Source organism: Cyanistes caeruleus, chromosome 12 (assembly GCF_971803275.1).
Source record: "Cyanistes caeruleus chromosome 12, bCyaCae1.hap1.1, whole genome shotgun sequence".
In the NCBI taxonomy this organism is placed as follows: domain Eukaryota; kingdom Metazoa; phylum Chordata; class Aves; order Passeriformes; family Paridae; genus Cyanistes; species Cyanistes caeruleus.
The window spans coordinates 5642462-5659784 of record NC_141712.1 but is presented as its reverse complement, the minus strand read 5'-3'; the positions used below and the strand labels follow the sequence as shown (position 1 = coordinate 5659784).

The 17323-nt window shown below is 39.5% G+C and overlaps 1 protein-coding gene across 6 annotated transcripts in view; it reads left to right on the top strand.

Annotated features, from left to right (window-relative positions):
• Positions 1 to 17323, top strand: part of ADAMTS18 (ADAM metallopeptidase with thrombospondin type 1 motif 18) — a 77046-nt gene that overhangs the window by 38792 nt on the left and 20931 nt on the right. For all 6 annotated transcript variants that reach the window (XM_023934862.2, XM_023934864.2, XM_023934861.2 and 3 more), the window contains 7 exons: positions 178 to 331; positions 1387 to 1482; positions 2483 to 2631; positions 7941 to 8113; positions 9968 to 10098; positions 10241 to 10364; positions 11444 to 11688. In XM_023934862.2, the coding sequence (XP_023790630.2) occupies positions 178 to 331; positions 1387 to 1482; positions 2483 to 2631; positions 7941 to 8113; positions 9968 to 10098; positions 10241 to 10364; positions 11444 to 11688 (1072 nt within the window). The remainder of the gene's footprint in view (positions 1 to 177; positions 332 to 1386; positions 1483 to 2482; positions 2632 to 7940; positions 8114 to 9967; positions 10099 to 10240; positions 10365 to 11443; positions 11689 to 17323) is intronic.

The following is a 17323-nucleotide window of genomic DNA, read 5'->3' as shown; positions in this document are numbered from 1 at the left end:
CCAACAAGATGTCAAGAACTTTTGGTTCCTGCACACAGATATTCTTGTTTCAGAGCATACCTCTAAAACTAGTTAAAGGTACTGTATACCATGTTATGTATTTGTGCTGGTCTGTAGGAAATGAAAGCATTTTGTTGTAAAGATCATAGTTGTGACTAATTTACCTTCTCATTATAGTACAGCTCAAGCTGCCTGCCTGATTGATGAACCTAAACAAACAGGACAGTACAAATACCCTGACAAGCTGCCAGGGCAGATCTATGATGCTGATACCCAGTGCAAGTGGCAATTTGGAATGAAAGCAAAACTCTGCAACCTCAGCTTTGTAAAGGTACCCATTGATGCACTTTTGAGAGCTTACAATGGCATGAGAGAGCTGCAGTACACTGAATAAGTACAAGTAGTACAGGGTTCTTCAGGGGCCTGGGCTATTTCTCTGCCTTATCTTGCCTGGCAATTTGCTTTGAAGGTATTGGCATCTTTGGAGGAATATCCCAGCCCCAGGGGAGTTTCAGAAGGAAATGTGTTCCTTCCAGGATACACATATTCTTAAGGGGGGCACTTGAATCCTCATGGGCCATGAGCCCTTGCCTGCTATGCTGTGGGAAATTAGCAGGCAGCAGAGTTTTGATCAAAGCTGGTGTGGGTAAGAAGGACTCAGTTTCTTGTGTTTTACTTTTATGACAGCAAAAAGTCTGGGAGAGATCTATAGGGCTATTTTAGAGCAATGAAATGTAACTTATACTCTTGACTTCACGATGAATGACTAATTTAGATAAACCGCTTGTTTTAATGACTGGTACACTCCTTACTGGTCTCTTCAGAGAAGGCATTTTTAAAATAATCTGGAGTGCTCGTTCTGAAAAAACGTATGGTAACTTCTTTTACTCCTGTTATTATCCTGGAGTATTTTGATTTATTATATACTAACCACATTATTCAAGTGGTGGCAGCTGTGCTTCTTCCACAGCTCATAGGCAAGGAAGAGGGAGTGAACAGCACTGTGCACAGACTGCCTTTCCAGAGATCTTCTGTGGTTTAGAAGAATCTTGTCTCTTCACAGTGTTGTAGTCCCTGCAGACATGATGAAATTCTAGCCAGGAACTTTTTAACACTGTTTGTGTTCTATTATAATCTCACACTCTATATAACTTTAAGAAATATATAGTGAAATAGTGCATAAACAAGAAGGCAATATACAAAGTATGGTTGTGCTAGGAAACTTTAAGCCAGGTTTTTCTAAATTCAGAAAAGAGTTTATTTATACATCTTTTAATGTAGAAATTTATATTTGCATGTAAAAGCATGTTTCATTGATTACTCTTTTTAAACACCAGGAAATAATGGAAATGATGAGCACTGTAGGGAGTACTGTTTCCTTTTCAGGATATCTGCAAATCTCTCTGGTGTCACAAAGTGGGTCACAGGTGTGAGACAAAGTTCATGCCCGCAGCAGAAGGAACAGCTTGTGGTATAAGTATGGTAAGTTGTTTTATTTATAAAATATTTTCATCCTAACTTGAGTTTAGACTGTGTTTGATCAAATACAAGCTCCCATCAAAACCAGTTTTGGCCAGATCCCTCCAGATTTTCCATTCTGGACTTTGAGATTGCTTTGTAAATGATTGCACTGATGCATATCCAGGATGTGGCCTCCCTGTGGTACCTGTCTGATGGCAGGGCCTGCTGCCTCTCCAGCTGTGGCATCAGGTATCTCTGGCAAATCTACATCAGCAAGAAAATACATGAATTGTAACAGGAGTTAGGTCATTGCTTCAAAGTCCACTCTGATATGAGCACACCTTAAGTCATAATATTTGCTATACAGACTAAGGTCATATTTTCATCAGAGATCACCCCTAAAAGAGCTTCTTTGTTTAAGTCAACCCTTCTAATTTACACATCTTATTTTTATTTACCCTCATTTGTTTGCTTTTATTTGAGTTGAACTTTCTAATTTACACTCATCTTTAGTTATGCAAAATACTTTCTTTTCCTATAAGGTTTCTTCCAGCAGAACATTGTTTTGATTTTCAAGTTACTGACAAATATTCTATATTGCTTTTTCTCTTTGTGCAGTATTTCCTAATTGAATCATAAAGGAGATGTTAGCAGAATTCTTGCAGGCTGTTTTTAAATTACATAGGCAGTGTTGAGGCTCTGCACCACAGGGCTATAAAGTAAGATGGATTTTTTGGGGGAGGAGTAAGGTAAAAAAGCACTCTTCAAGAGAACAGTTTTGCAAATTTGTTACCTGAGGGATCTTCAACTCAGAACTTGGACAGTTGTCAGAACATAACTTATCTGTGCCACTGTGCAGATGGATGTCCCACTGCAGAGTCCTCGTCCTGCTGTGAGCTGTTCAGTGGGTGACTTTATATTTATTAGGATCAAGCACTGCAGCTTTTAAATGTGGGGATTTTTTTTCTTTCTTTGCATCTCCTAGGTGCTGCTAACAGTGTTTTCTGTGCCTGTTTTGCAGTGGTGTCGCAGGGGACAGTGTGTCCAGTATGGGGACCACGGGCCCAAGCCTGTCAATGGCCAGTGGTCAGCCTGGTCCGAGTGGTCCGAGTGCACTCGCACCTGTGGAGGGGGGGTCACCTATCAAGAGAGACACTGCAATAATCCAAAGTAAGACACAGAGATGGCTTTTTTATACTATTTGTGTTACTAGAACAGCAAATGGGCAGAGTCCATTTCTGCAGGGAAATGATGATGTGTGTGGGAATGTTTGTGAGGTGTCCAGAATGAGCAGTCAGGGGGTGGAAGGCAGAGCTGTGTCCTGACACCAGGGAGCAGAGGCTGGCTTTTTCATTTTTTAATTTTGCATTTAAGGAAGCACCATACAGACATTTTTACACCTAACAGCCTCAGAGCAGGACAAAAAGATCTTAAAAGCTATTAAGACTTCTGCTGAGATCATATTATCCAGGATGATAAGGACAGATGTCTGTGCATGTCTGTCATGTTCTTTGCATTCTTTTATATTTCCTGAGTCAAACTAAAGTTGCTGAACCCTAGAATTGTGTGCTAGGTCATGAAACATTTTTTTATTCGCCTCTAATTAATACCATATCTCTGTAAATACTATTCATTATAATAAGTATTTCAAAGTAGATTAAAAGTGTTAACTGACCAGCATCTTTCCCAAATACTTGACTCACTGCAAATTACAAGAAAAAAATGATTTCCCTATTTTATTTCATACACATATTCAGCAGGCACAGACACATGTATCCCTCATTGCACACAATAAAAGCAGCATTTAAACTGCAGTAATAAAAAACAGAGAAAATATGACACAGTTTATATGAGGCTGTAAAGAAGCCTCTCATATACTATAGAGTGCTGCAGTAATAATATCCACGCTTCATATACTGTGTTATAGGAGAATGTGAGTTAGTTAAAATAGTCTTTATCACCCTCAGTCAAGCCAATTTTTGTAGAGCCATGGTAGAGCGTTTTGTCAACGTTTTCTGTTGTTTCTTAGTTCATTTTAATAAATAAAATTACTTGGATATTGTCTTTTGTTAAATGGTTTAGCAAAAGAATGCAGGGTCTCAGTTAGAGGCCATATGTATGTATTTTGGTTTTCCTGCTTTGGTCCCTGTTTTTCTTGGTGAATTTATATGGCTGCAGATTGTTCTTTGCATTTATGCATAAGCTCCCCCTTGCTCTCCCTGTGTGACAGGAGAATGTCCAGTGGTGGAGATGGTTTCATTTGGTGCACTGGTGTGATTGATAAAGATTTCTGGGGTTTTCAAACAGAATCTCTTCAACATGAAGTGTGTCAGCCGCTGTAGCGCTTAGAACTTTCCTCCAGACTCAGCTGTCTGTTCTAATAAAGTAAGATTTGATATAACCAAGTAATACTTGGTACCAGAGCTGGATTGTGTTTACACTAGATTTAATTCCATTGTATTAGTGGTAACCCAGTTAGGGCAAGGAGAAGATGGTATAAATCACTCTGAGTGACATTGATGGAATGACAGGAGTATCAATAAGCCACACAGCAGTGCACAAATGTCCAGGTAGCCATATTTGCCATCACAGCATTTTGTGGAATCAGAAGAAAAATAATATTTTCAATGCTGCACCACAAAAAATGATTTAAGGACTAGTCCCTGTTCATTGTTCACCTCTAAAAATACACAGCAACTCAGAATAATGTTTCCCTTCTTTCTGAATTTCTGAAACACATTTCAGATGTTTATATATTTTGGTTCATATATGTATGTTATTTTATATGTGATATATTTATTTCACTTTTCCTAATCCAGATTTGTGCAGGAGCTAATGCTTGTTTTGTTCAAAAGTTCGATAGATGATTTTGGATAGCAAAATTTTGAAAATGACAAAGAATGACATTTCTGTAAGAGAGGAGAACAAGGGGTGCAGATCTATGAAAAACTGACTGGGCTCTAAAATGAAGTCAGAATGATTGACTTTTTATGAATATTGAGGGAAATGTCTCAGTTTCTGGTGATTTTAAAGGTGACCACCTTAGTAGAAATTTAAGGGCAAGTGAAGACTTCAGCAACAGGCTGCTGTGTTTGAAAATCTTGTTACCTGTGTGAGTTTGTGAAATCTTCCTCTTGCAAATAACATCCAACCTTCCTCCAACTGCCAATTTTCAGACAGCCCTTGTGACCAGACTCTAAGAGCTCTGGGCATGGCTTTGGAATTCCCACTGGAGCTGCACAAATTCCCACTGACAAACACCCATGGGGATCACCTGCAGTCCACAGAGCTGGGCAGATTTGCTAAAATCATTATGTTCCTGTAAATTGTCACAGTGTAATTTCATGGATCTGGTTTTAATACACCACAGCACTTCACAGTTGAGGTACTTTTCCAAGCTAGAAATTGATTGCATAATTCAATAGTTTAGCTGGGAAAGAATCTGAAGAGTGCCCGAGAGATTTAAATTAATACCTAAATCATATCTGTGGGACTGCATCCTGCACTTGACAATAGTGCATTGTTCAGCAGAACAGAATGGAGTTGTAGGCATGTGTGCAGTCAAAAGACTGAATCAAAACTGCTTGAACATTCTTTTTTAAATCTTTTGTCTACAGTATCTGTAACAGTGATTACAGAAAATGTGAGGTGTAAACTGATGAATATTAATGATGCCATTTAAAATACTTCTAAAAGAGAAAGACCGTGAAAGATGCTGTAAACCTTTCAGATTCATGCAGAATAATAAAGCTTTGTGATACTATCATAATATGGCCACAAGATGATCAGAATCGTTCTTACATGAAATTAAATGATTACAGAAAGTGAAAAATAGGAGCCCAGAATTTTTGAGTCTTAATTCATTTGTTATTGCATGAAATACTTTCCTTGATCACATGAATTCCAGGATTTCTCATTCTCTGTCTTGTGTTGCAGTGAATATAATGGTTTAGGAAATATACCCTTACAAGGGTACTCCAGAATTGATTTAATTAATTGATTAATTAATTTGTTTAAGCTACTCTTGTAGCATTTTAATATTTGAGCCTTATATGGAGTGGAGTACTTACCTTTTTGCACTCAGACTCCTTTTCCAGATCCATCTTGGGAGACCTTTTCTTGCTGGCTTTTCTCACCAAATATCTCCCTTTTCCAGATATCCTCATCAAGAGCTGCTGCAGGTCAGCCTGTTTGTGTCAGTGCTGGGGGGGTCACAGAGGGATGGAAGATTCAGGCTGTATCTGTGGTGGTGGAACTGTACCACTACAGAAATACTGGAATCCCTTGGTGCAGGGCATTCCTCTCTAAGTGAGGATCCACCAACAGCTTCTGGGGGCACTCAACCCAAAATCTACTGGTGTTACAGACATCCCCAAGAAAAGCATGATTTTCTCAGTGTGGATAATAGTGTTTCATCAGAAATTTGCATTTGTAGATTTCCTATCTCATTTCCTGTGAATCACTTAACTCCTACTGAAATCTTGTTGGTAAAAATGAAGGTGGAGAAGTTTCCATCACTCTCAAGCCAACAGTTTCAGTAATGGGAATGTACTGTAATATTAAAATGCTGTAATAGAGCTGGGAAACAGAATACTTCTTTCAGAGCTCCCTTAGTTTGGAGGAATTTTATCCCATCCTCAAATACAAGAGTGTGGCTGGAAATCATGATCTAGCCATAAATAATTCTATTATATTTCTTATTTGGTGGCATTTACTTGGAAGGAGGTTGCATCTTTTCCTTACACTACAGCAGAATTGTTTTCTGGGGTTGAAGGAGGTCAAAAATCCTCCATGTGCTGAAGCTGTAAAGAAAGTCTGTAGGGAATTGAGTCAGCACCCAACAGCTTGGCTGCCTTAACTCGAAGCTCTCACCAATTGCATAAAGTCAATATAAACACTCCCTGATTTCCCTGATGTTCCATATCCTCCCTGCCCTTCACAGGCTGGATTGCCACCAACTAGGACAGAAAATTTAAGACCTTCACCTTTATACCCAGTATCAGTGTAGCTGGCAGGTGACCTCAGGAAAAGTCAGTGGAAGTTGTGGTTTTCTTCCACAGCACATTTTGCTGGTGATTTAACCCAGTTTTAAATACACTAACAGGTGGGTTTCCATCTCTTTCTGTGAAAGACTGTTTTGCAGCCCAGAGTCCTGGAATAGGCAGATACTGTGTAAGTAAAGCATAAAAAAAGGCAAGTCCTAGCTTGGTTAGAGGGTTAGACATATGGGAGTTAAAATTTATACCAGAGCAAACAGAAGAAGCACCTGGATTTTCTCCTCCACGTTGCACTGAGCTCTCTCCATGTTACTCCAGGCATCAGCAAGTCAGGAATTGCATGGGATCCTTGGATGTGGGGAATAGTTACAGCATAGTGTTCAGGGATTTCAACAAACAATATGTTTCAGTTGCACATTCTATACTCTTAGAATTTTAATTTTTTGCTGTTAAGTAATATATTACTGTTATTCAGTATCTTGTGTAATACTCTGGGATTTTTTCTTAATGTGTTTGTAATGTGGGCTAGCTGTCCACTCAAAATTATCTTGTCCTTCAAGTAAGTTCCTTAATTTAAAAAAATAATCATTATGTAAATGAGTGCAAGTGTAGTATTGGTACATTTCTTTTCGCTTGATGCAAGAAATGTACCAATACAATAAAGAGTTCTTAGAATCTGTTATTTTGAAGACTTGGCTCAGTGCTTGCAGATGTTTATCTGAGCATTGTGAAACTGCACAAATTACATAAGTGAATTGCTAAGTTAAAAAGAGCAACTCATGCATTTTGCATTGTTTTACAATGTCTGTGCACAGACCAAAAAGGTTAAAAAATTAATATTCTGATAATGTGAGGCATGAACAAAACAACAAAATATGCTCTTTCCATTCTGGCCAAGATGAAGGGAAATGCCCAGGTGAGGTTTGCTGGAGTGGATGTGACATGGTTAAAATTACCCCTGAATTCCAGCATTTTCTTACAGCAGGACAACTATGCGTGGTCCCTGCTTCCTCTGACTGTTTAAAAGCACATTTTTTCAAAATGATTTACCAAAGAAATGAACGAGCAAATGTAATCATTCATTCTCTTTTTGTTTGATCAGTGTTATGTTATCCTTTATTAACTCTAATTGTGATAGGTAATTCTTTGCACATGTTCATTCCTTGGTTACAGCAGGGTAAAAATAGCTGTATAACAAGGTTGAACCCGGCCAGTACCAAATAGCCCTATAAATTTAAATTAGTGCAAACATGACTCACCTCTAGATGGTTGCATCTTTGCTGAGTCTGCAGTGATCCAAGTAGATAATTCATGTCAACTGCTTTGCTTGGTTTTAGGAACCATGAAATTTAATGGCCCATATAAGAAATACTGATCTCCTGGGGCAGAGTGTCCTCTCCCATTCCCTGTATTCTCACACACATGCCAATCACAAGAAAGGGAGATTTTGCAAAATCATCTTTTCCTCTTTTGTTTTCATAGGCCTCAGTACGGTGGGAAGTTCTGCCAAGGTTCTGGTCGAGTTTATCAGCTCTGCAATAAGCAGCCTTGCCCAGCAGACAGCCTGGACTTCCGAGCCCTGCAGTGTGCAGAGTACAACAGCAAACCCTTCCGGGGCTGGTTCTACAAGTGGAAGCCCTACACCAAAGTGGAAGGTGAGAGTGGTCCTGCTCCCAGGGGCAGGGGAGGGGGCTCTGAGCACCAGTTCACCCTGTGCTCTGGGCAGAGGCAGGCTCACTGGCTCTGGCTGAGAGGTGTTTGCGTTGTGGCAGAGCTGGAGCCAGCCTCCCGTGTGATCCTGCCTGCGTGGACATGCAGGATTGATGTGGCTTGGGAATTCGAGTCCTTGTCCTCACCGTGACTCCCCGCTTGTTGCCTCCCCTCTCTCATTTTATATTCCATATTGCTTAGTCTGAAACCCAAGCAAAACAATTTCCATGGAATTTTCAGCATGGGAAATGTAAGCTTCCACAATAGCTCTACCAGAATCATCCTTCTTTTGGAATGTTCTCAGATTTCAAAATGCAACAGTAAATCAACCTTTTGACTTTTCTGCTGGTATGGTCCCATGAGAAGTGGAAATGCAAACAATGTACTGGCATGCATTTTTCAAAGTCATCTTTTACTGAGAGATCTTTATCAAGTTCAGGTCTCACTAACTATTTCTGTTATTTTGTACAAGCAAGTTTATTTTTACTTTATGCATCTTAATTTTGCAAATTCAGTATTCATTTTTATTAGCTAAAACAATTCCTCCAGTTTGGAAGCTGCTTTGTTTAGCACAGGTACAAATTTGCTTTTGATGATAATGTGTATGATTAAAAATATATATGCACATACATGTAACTTTCCTTTATAGCATGATTATATTTTCTTGAAGAGTCTTTGTGGGCATTTTCATAGTTATTTAAAAATGTCCTAACAGGCCAGTGTGAACAGAGGAAAGAAGTGATCTGTGGTTTCACAGCATGTACCAGTGGATATTGTATAATAGGGCAAAAAAATACATCTTGTTAAATAGGATTTAAGGTGGCCTACATTAATTTTCAATGGAGGGACTGTGTTTAGTAAAAGAGGCTTAAAATTAGGGACAAGGGGCGTAATTTTCAAAAGCAAGATGTCCCCATGTGATTCTAAAGTTAAAAATGCCCATCCTTCCTCTCAGCTGCTTTTTAAAAGCTCCCCCAAGATCTAAATTTATTGTTCTGAAAACATGATCTGGTTTTCAAAATTGCTACAGATGCTTTGCTTCTGTAGAAGGGACTACTGAAAATCCAGCTGCTGATTTATCAATAAAAGGATACTCTTTTGAATCCAATTTCATGTTCTTGAAAACTGTTTTATTTGTTGCACTTAAATTTGTATTAAAACTCTGCATTTCAGTGATTGTGACAATATTTACAATTTCATGACTGGTTTTGTCTATGCAGAATTAATCAGCACTTTATAAACATAACACACCACCCCTGTGTAAGGAGAAATTTGACAATGATTTGGATTTGTTGGAGGAAAAATACTTTTGTTAGGGGAAAGCCTGGCTGCATTTCTAGCTTTTAGCTAAACTGGTCATTTGTGCCATGTTATCCCTTTCCCAAGTTTAAAATAAGCTTCAAATAAGATTATTGTCTTATTTCTCTCATTTCTCCCATTTCTCTTAATAAAAATTAAATTTGAGCCTGTGAAGCAGAGGAACTGAAAGCAGGATGCAGCAGCAGAGCTGAGGCAATGCTTCTACACAGAGTTTGAATTTTTAATTCTTTGTGTGGATAAGCAAACCCACGTATGTTTTAAAAAAAAGCATAATATAAATTACTCTATTTAGCTATATTTCTATTTAGCTACATTCTGTTGTCCTAAGTTGTCACCATGACAACAGTTCATCCTTGTAGCTTATATTCTAGAATACAGGCAGAAATAACAGCCAAGATGCTTTTTATCTCTTTAACACTGCAGGTCTGCTAATGCTTCCTTGTTTTGTTTGTTTGTTTGTTTGTTTGTTTTCACCCCAGAGGAAGACAGATGTAAATTGTACTGCACAGCTGAAGACTTTGACTTTTTCTTTGCAATGTCCAGCAAAGTGAAGGATGGAACTCTGTGTTCTCCAAATAATTATGATGTTTGTATTGATGGAATATGTGAAGTAAGATAAAATTAAGTTTCTTACAATCCTAATGTCTGTATTTTTTTTTTATTAGTGGGCAGTTGACTCCTTTAGGGAAAATGCAGCTGTTTCTTCAAATTCCCTTTTGTCTGAGTCCTTCACTTGTGCCTTTTGGTTGCAGCAAGTAGGGTGTGATCATGGACTTGGTTCCAAAGCTGTGTTGGATGCTTGTGGAGTTTGTAAAGGAGATAATTCAACGTGCAAGTTCTTTAAAGGCCAATACTTGACCCAGCATAAAGCTAATGGTAAGGAAAACTTTTCCTCATGATCATCAACTCACTGCTCTGCTGTGTCCCCATGTGATATATTTGATTCCTTGCTCATTTGGGCAGTGGCTGAGGGTCCAGATGTGAGCTGAAAATCACAGGGAGAGTGAGAGGAGAGTTCACATTTCTCTCGTTTCTTGGTAACAAGAGGGCTGTGAGCATAAGTCTTGGTCAGTTAAACAATCCTCTTGTTTCTTAAGACACATTTTCCCTTTACGTGTGAATTTCCTCTTAAAAGAGATTGTAGGATTCAGGCAAGTGAAAAAATAGCTGTCAGCGGCTCTGATGGGATGGGACTGTGGAACATATAAAAAGCAATATAATACACAGCATAATGCCAAACATGACAGTATTTCCATGTCCATTTTCAAATTAAGTTGTCTGGAAGCTGTCCAGCTGTTTCAGGGGAAGATCCAGGCACTGGGAGGTGGACTTTCCTGTCACAGGCTTCTTGGGAAATAATCTCACTGTGCTTCAGTTTTTCAGGCATAAAACACAGCTGAGATTTCAGTGCCCACAGGGGCGTTTTGGGGATCTGTTTGCTGTTGGTCATCAGACATGTCCTTACTGCAGTGATGTAGGCCAGGAAGTTGTCCAGGGTGTGGTGGTGCAGCCCTGGCTGGCAGCAGGGACATCCTCTGCTGTCCAGGGCTGTGTGAAGACTGCATCCCACCTCACCTGTAAGCCCTTCTGGTTGGCAGTAGTGCCTTCTAGAAGTAGTAACTTCTAAGGGAACTACAGGGAAAGCTACAGTGGAGCCACCATTAGTGTATTCTGCATTTTTCTAAGGTGAACTTGCTTTTTCTTGCCTTGAATCACAAGGAAAAATTTCAGGAATTGAAATACCTCAGTTACTCTGATAACAGGCCGCAAGGGCGGGGTGGGGGCGGCCTGTCAAAACCGGAGCGGGTTTCTCCTGGTGAAAACAGAGCACCTTGGCGGGTCAGAACAGCCACGTTATCTTCTGACCTGTGATAACTTTGAGGCTGGCTCAGAAAGATGGGCCAGCTCTGTCCGTGTGCCAGCTGCCAACGCGCTGCTGCCTCCTCTCCTCACAGACTACTACGCGGTGGTGACGGTGCCGGCGGGCGCGCGCAGCATCCAGCTCCAGGAGATGCACGTCTCCCCCAGCTACCTGGCCGTGCGCAGCCTGGCCAGCAGGTACTACCTGACAGGGGACTGGACCATCGACTGGCCAGGGAAGTTCCCTTTTGCTGGGACAGTGTTTGATTATCAGCGCTCCTTCGACCACCCCGAGAGTCTCTACGCGGCAGGACCCACTAATGAGACGCTGGTCTTTGAAGTAAGCCTGGCTTCTGTTTGTTCTTGCCCTGATGTCCATTACAGAATTGGCAGCGACAGCTTCAGCTCTGCGCTGGGGCTCTCAGAGAGATTAAAGAGTAGTGTTGAGTCTCAATAGCGTTCAGACTGCATTGTGTGGTTGTGCTGGATTGAAAGGCCTTCCGCTGCCATATCAAGGTCTGAGGTTTAGTAAACTGTCACAAGTTCAGTGAAAAAAACACCCTACAGCATAATCTCTGAGTTGCACGGGGGAGATGGAGATTATAAATGCCTCCTGTACGTGGCATGCAATGAAATCCAATAATGTAAAAATGGAAGGTACCATTGTGTCAATGCTCAATGGTTACAGGTTCAAAGAATGCTTCTGAAACTGCAGGTGAGTGGAGCCATTCTCACATCCACTGTGGAATGCAGTCAAAACACCACACACAGGTTCCTCTAGTATGAATTTCTGTTGGTTCAGTTTTTCTGTTACATATGTTTATCTAACAATCAAATTTGTGTGACCCGCTTTGCCAGATGTCCTGTGTTGGAACTATTGTAAGCAGAAAGAAAACTTGGTGCTTACATGGTTAGTTCAAGTTTTACAGTTTTGAAATTGGCCTCTGCTACTGCTGTTCTAAGAAAAATCTCCTTCTGTAGTAGGCTGCTTAACTAGGTTTTCTTGTAAAATGCATCAGAACATCTGAGGGGCCATTTCTGGATGAATCATCAAGGTCCTTGCTTCCTCTTAGCTTACCTTTTTTTCGCTCTAGCAGGTCTTTTGCTTTGTAACTCAGCTGTTAAGTCTGTTTTGATGAATCCTTCCATCCCTGTGAGAAGGAAGGATCCCTCCCCAGCAGGGATTCAGTTCCTTCCCACACCTTCCAGCAGCTCTCTCGAAGGTGCTGTGTGCCCCTGTCTGGGGCAGCATCCTGCTCTCCTTGCCCCATCCCCTCTCCAAGCCTCTGGAATCCGCTCCCTGGCCCAGCTTGGGCCTGTTGAGCCAAGAAAGAGCAAGCACAGACTGGGACATGAAGTATATCCTCCAAGGGTTATTACAGCTTTCACAAGTGTCCAGTGAAGTGTGTATTTGGAATGCTGAAGAGCTTTGCTGCTCTTCCTGCTGGCTGAGTAATGGACTGAAGCGTGTCTTTAAGAACCACGGAAGGCCCTGGACCCTGGGTTAAAGCTCTTTAGGGTGAACACAAGTTTTAGAACAGGCAGTTTGACATGGGCTAAGGCTCTGTCTTTCCTCCAAATTGCCATCATAATTCAGTGCCTTTTTGCAACATCTTTGTCCATTGAAAACTGAAGAATTTTCATTTTGGGTGTCTGTTCATAGGGATCTTCATTTAGTCTAGTCAGTTTGGTCTACAAACTATATTCACACTCCCCTCTCTGCAGATCATCTGCCTTACACCAAAACAACCACACTTACAAATGAAGTGCTAAGCTGAACTCCCAGGAATATTATTTGTCATAACCCAAAGTAGATTTGAGCTGCATTATTATAATAGAGCTGAATGTGAATAATAAATGGCCTGCAGAAAGACTTGGCTGCATATTGTGCACATACTTTGCAGAATAAAGACTAAAGAAAAGAAATTAATGCCAAATAGCCCTTCTATTTTCATCCCTTCAAATTATGCAAAATAGTTTTATTAAGATGTAACATTTAACTGGAGGCTGTTGCTCCTTTCAGAGCTTATTTAAGCTTCCCTTGTATTTTTATTGAAATACCTCCATCGCTGGCATTGGTAGCTGGGGATTCTAATGACTAAAAATGTTATGTGTTCCCCAGTTACACATCTCTATGAAATGGACTGAAGATTTATTTGCCCCTTTAATAATTTAAGCAACATTCAACAAGCTGAATTCTGAACAAAATTGCAGAATTTTCTGTTCAGAGATCTGCATTATTTAATTTACTTTATTTATAACTATACAATAAATAAAAATAAATAATAAATATTATTTTATGAATAATAAATATAATAATAAATTGATTATATAAATTTATATAATTAATTTGTAATAATTTATACGTTATTATAACTTATCAGCAACTCTAAGAAGCAAAAATGCCAGAAAAATGAAGAAATATGTTTTGAGAAACATATTGCTGAATGTCTGCTTGCAGCCATAATAGTGAAACAAATCCTGCTTCAGCTCTAAATACCAATAACTGATAGCAGGCTGAAAAAAAGAGTGTTTAGGCACTCTATAGTGTAGCTTCATTTTCATTTTTATCTTACCAATAATTTTCAAAGTACACAAAACTTTTCTGCTGTAATTTTTCATTCCAATAAAACTTCATATAAGATGAGGTTTTCCAGGGTTTGTACCTCAACTTCTTCCTGTAATCTTTAGATTTTTTTATTTTTGTTTTTTTTTTTCTTTTTTTTTTTTAAATTAGGCTGTATTCAAATGTTATTTAATACTTCTTTTCTAGATTTGGGCTGTTGTTTTTCTTCCAGAGTAATTCAGTGTGAGCTCTTGTAAAATGGTGCACTGCAGGTACTGAGGACTTGGATAAATTGTATGTATAATACAGGAGCTTTTATAATTCAGGTGGGCAGAAAATAGAGGGTTTTGCAGCTGTATTTATTGCCATTCACCTATGACTGAATGCCAGTTTAACACAGCTTGTGCCCACTTTGTTCTGCAGTTATAATTTTGGTAGAGCTTTGTGTGGTGACTGAAATGGTCCAGGTTTTTGCCTTTGTTTCTGCATGCAAAGCAGGCTGCAGGTATCCAGAAATCTCAGGCTGTGCACGTCCTCTGAGCAACATTCCCAGGAGAGATGGGACCAGACAGGTCTGGCAAGTCTGTGCTCAAGGCAATCACTTCCTTTGAAATGCAGTCATCCTCCAAAATATTTTCTTGAAAGAGACATCTGAAGCATGTATTGAGAGAGCAGAAGGAGATGCAAATAAGAAAATAAATCTTTAAATTTCCCATGGTCTTGCACACCACAAGTTCAGCCTTGCAGTTCTATGAGATGTGTTATATTTATATTTCATTGTGCAGTGTGTTCCTGTGCATCTGCTTTTCTGTCAGGCTTTTCAATAGTTCAGCTGAGCACGTATCATTGCATCAGACATTGCAATCCTCAACACTATTCAAAAATGGGTCAGACATTTATGTCAAAAAAGACATGAAGTGATTTTCTTATTTACCCTAAATTTTCACCAGACCCTCCCCTCCATATCTATACTTCTATATATCATAGATATGTAATTATGGGAATGAATCATACTAAAAAAGACAAAGAGTAGTGACTCTGTAATTTAGCTGGGTTGTGGGAGAAAAAGTACAAACTGTAGTGGCCAGATATTTTCTGAAGAGGAGAACATTGTGAGATGAATGTGGAATTAATGTGTATGAGTAGTATTTCCTGAGCACAGCTGCTGAAGGGTGAGTGCATGGTGAGGTTTTAGGATTCATCAGGATCCCTTCAGGATTGTTCAGGAATTGATTTCACAGAGAGGGGAAGGGAAAAGCCAGTAAACAGACATCCTGCAGAATTTGTGTATCAGTGTCCTTCTGAAGTTAACATTACTGGTATTTTTGGTGATTATGGGTTTTCAAAACCCAGTAAAAGCTGAAATGATTCAGAAGACAGTCGCTGAAATAGCCCAATTTAGATTACATGAAATAAAGGTCAGTGGTCAGAGGGGCAGAAATATAATAGATGCTAATCTAGGATGAGAAACTGATACCAGCTTTTTAAAATATAGTTTTCATAGCATATTTCTCTCATCTTAAATAGAAACCTGCTAGAAAAATGTATATAATATATATATATAATTATTTCTTTTAAATGCAGCTGAATACCTTCAGCTCATGTATCTGTTATTTGGACCTAGGTAATCCAAGGTCAGTTCTTCCAGTTTAAAGACCTTTTCAGTGATTTTTCTGTTAACTGAAATATATCTAACTAGAGGAGAAACAGTATATTTATCATAAATTATCTAGCTTTGCAAGCAAGGGAGGCTCACTGTAGACATTCATTTGGTGAAGTATTCAGTCACCCTCCAGGACTTACTCAAATGCTGGGAGAGATTCTGAAAGGGCACAAGAAACAAAACTTTATGTGGGCATGAAAAAGGCTGCAAGGCCAGGGATTGAGGAGCTAATTTAAAAACATGAGAGTTTTGTAATTTTGTGTTCCTTTCTGTCAACAAGCAGATGAAAGAAGATTTGACTGCTTTGAGAAGTCAAATACAACCGAAGAAAGCAAAGTTTTCTGGGGTGAGACAGGATGAGTACCCTCACTGAAGTTTACCTCAAACTTGGTGAAACATTAAATCAAGAAATGGTGACATCTTTGTGAAATAGAGTTTATTTTACCATCAATGAGTTACAGATGGAAAGGATGCTTTGTAAGGGGGCAGACATCCACAGGAAGAGAAGGTGAATGGAGCTTCAAGGCAGGAATGTCTTATTTAATCCAGTAAATCACTTCCTCTTTATCAATAGGGGAAAACAGGAGAGGTGGAATGGTTCTACTGATGATGTAGCTGCTACTGGGAGAAAGCCAAGTTGCAGTTATAAAGGATTACATTTATTATTAGCTACTAGATGATAAATTTGTACTGATTTCCCCTGAAGAGAAAGTAGGCTAAAGAGGCCTAAGATGTACTTATAAGATACAGATGTTAACTCAATACAATGGATAAAAGGGTTCTCCTGTAGTGAGGAGAGATTAGCTGGACAGCATCCCTGAAGGTTGTACATTTAGCATGTGAACAGTGAAAAAATGGAGCACAATAACAATGGAAGATAAATTTGAAACAGCTGAAGTAGAAATGAGATCATATAGGACCCTTTCAAGGATACTTTTTTTTTTTCCTTTTAATGACCTTAGTGGACTTGAAAAACAGTAATTTGTCATAAGCTTTTAGTTAGGACTGTGTTTAAAGTTATTTTAGAAGTATTGAAGAGATAAAACCCCTTTTGTTTTAAGGTTTGCCTTAAGTAGCAGTGGGTAATTCTTCCTTTACTGCTTTCCAAACAGGTGTTCTCCAACTTTCCTTTGAAGCCCTGGTGCTGCCACTCTCAAGGATCCCATCCAATAACTGCCCATTCAAGACAACACACTGGTTTCAAAACTTGTTTTAAACACCTTTCCACCAGAGCCATATGCTGCATGCTTAGATATACCAGAATAAATTCACAGAAGGAATTAATGTTGATTGAACAGAGAAATCAGAATGTGGCTGAGGATGTTGGATGCTACAATATTTATTAAACAGCATGTAGATCCCCAGTGGATGAGAGCTGCAGGTCTCTAGCAGAGCCCAGCCAGGCACTTGCCTTCACACAGATTTCTCTGTCTGCCCTCTCTGCAGGCTGGTACGTGCCCCTAAAGAAACTGTCACAGACTCCAAAGCATGGGGGTGGCCCAGGAAATGTAGGTGATCTTTGCAATGTAGATGCAGATCAAAGGCTCTGGGGGTGCTGGGATTTGGATGCTGGTATTCAGAGTTTGGGCTCATGCCCATTTTCTGAATTGGACACATGCAGAATGTGTGCAGATGAAAATAGTCCTTTTTACCTGGATTTTTTCCTCTATGCTCAGCTTCACTCTGTAAGTGATTTGTAAATGTCTGTCAGTCCTCCACAGAGATAACAAGTCTACTTTTCAGCAT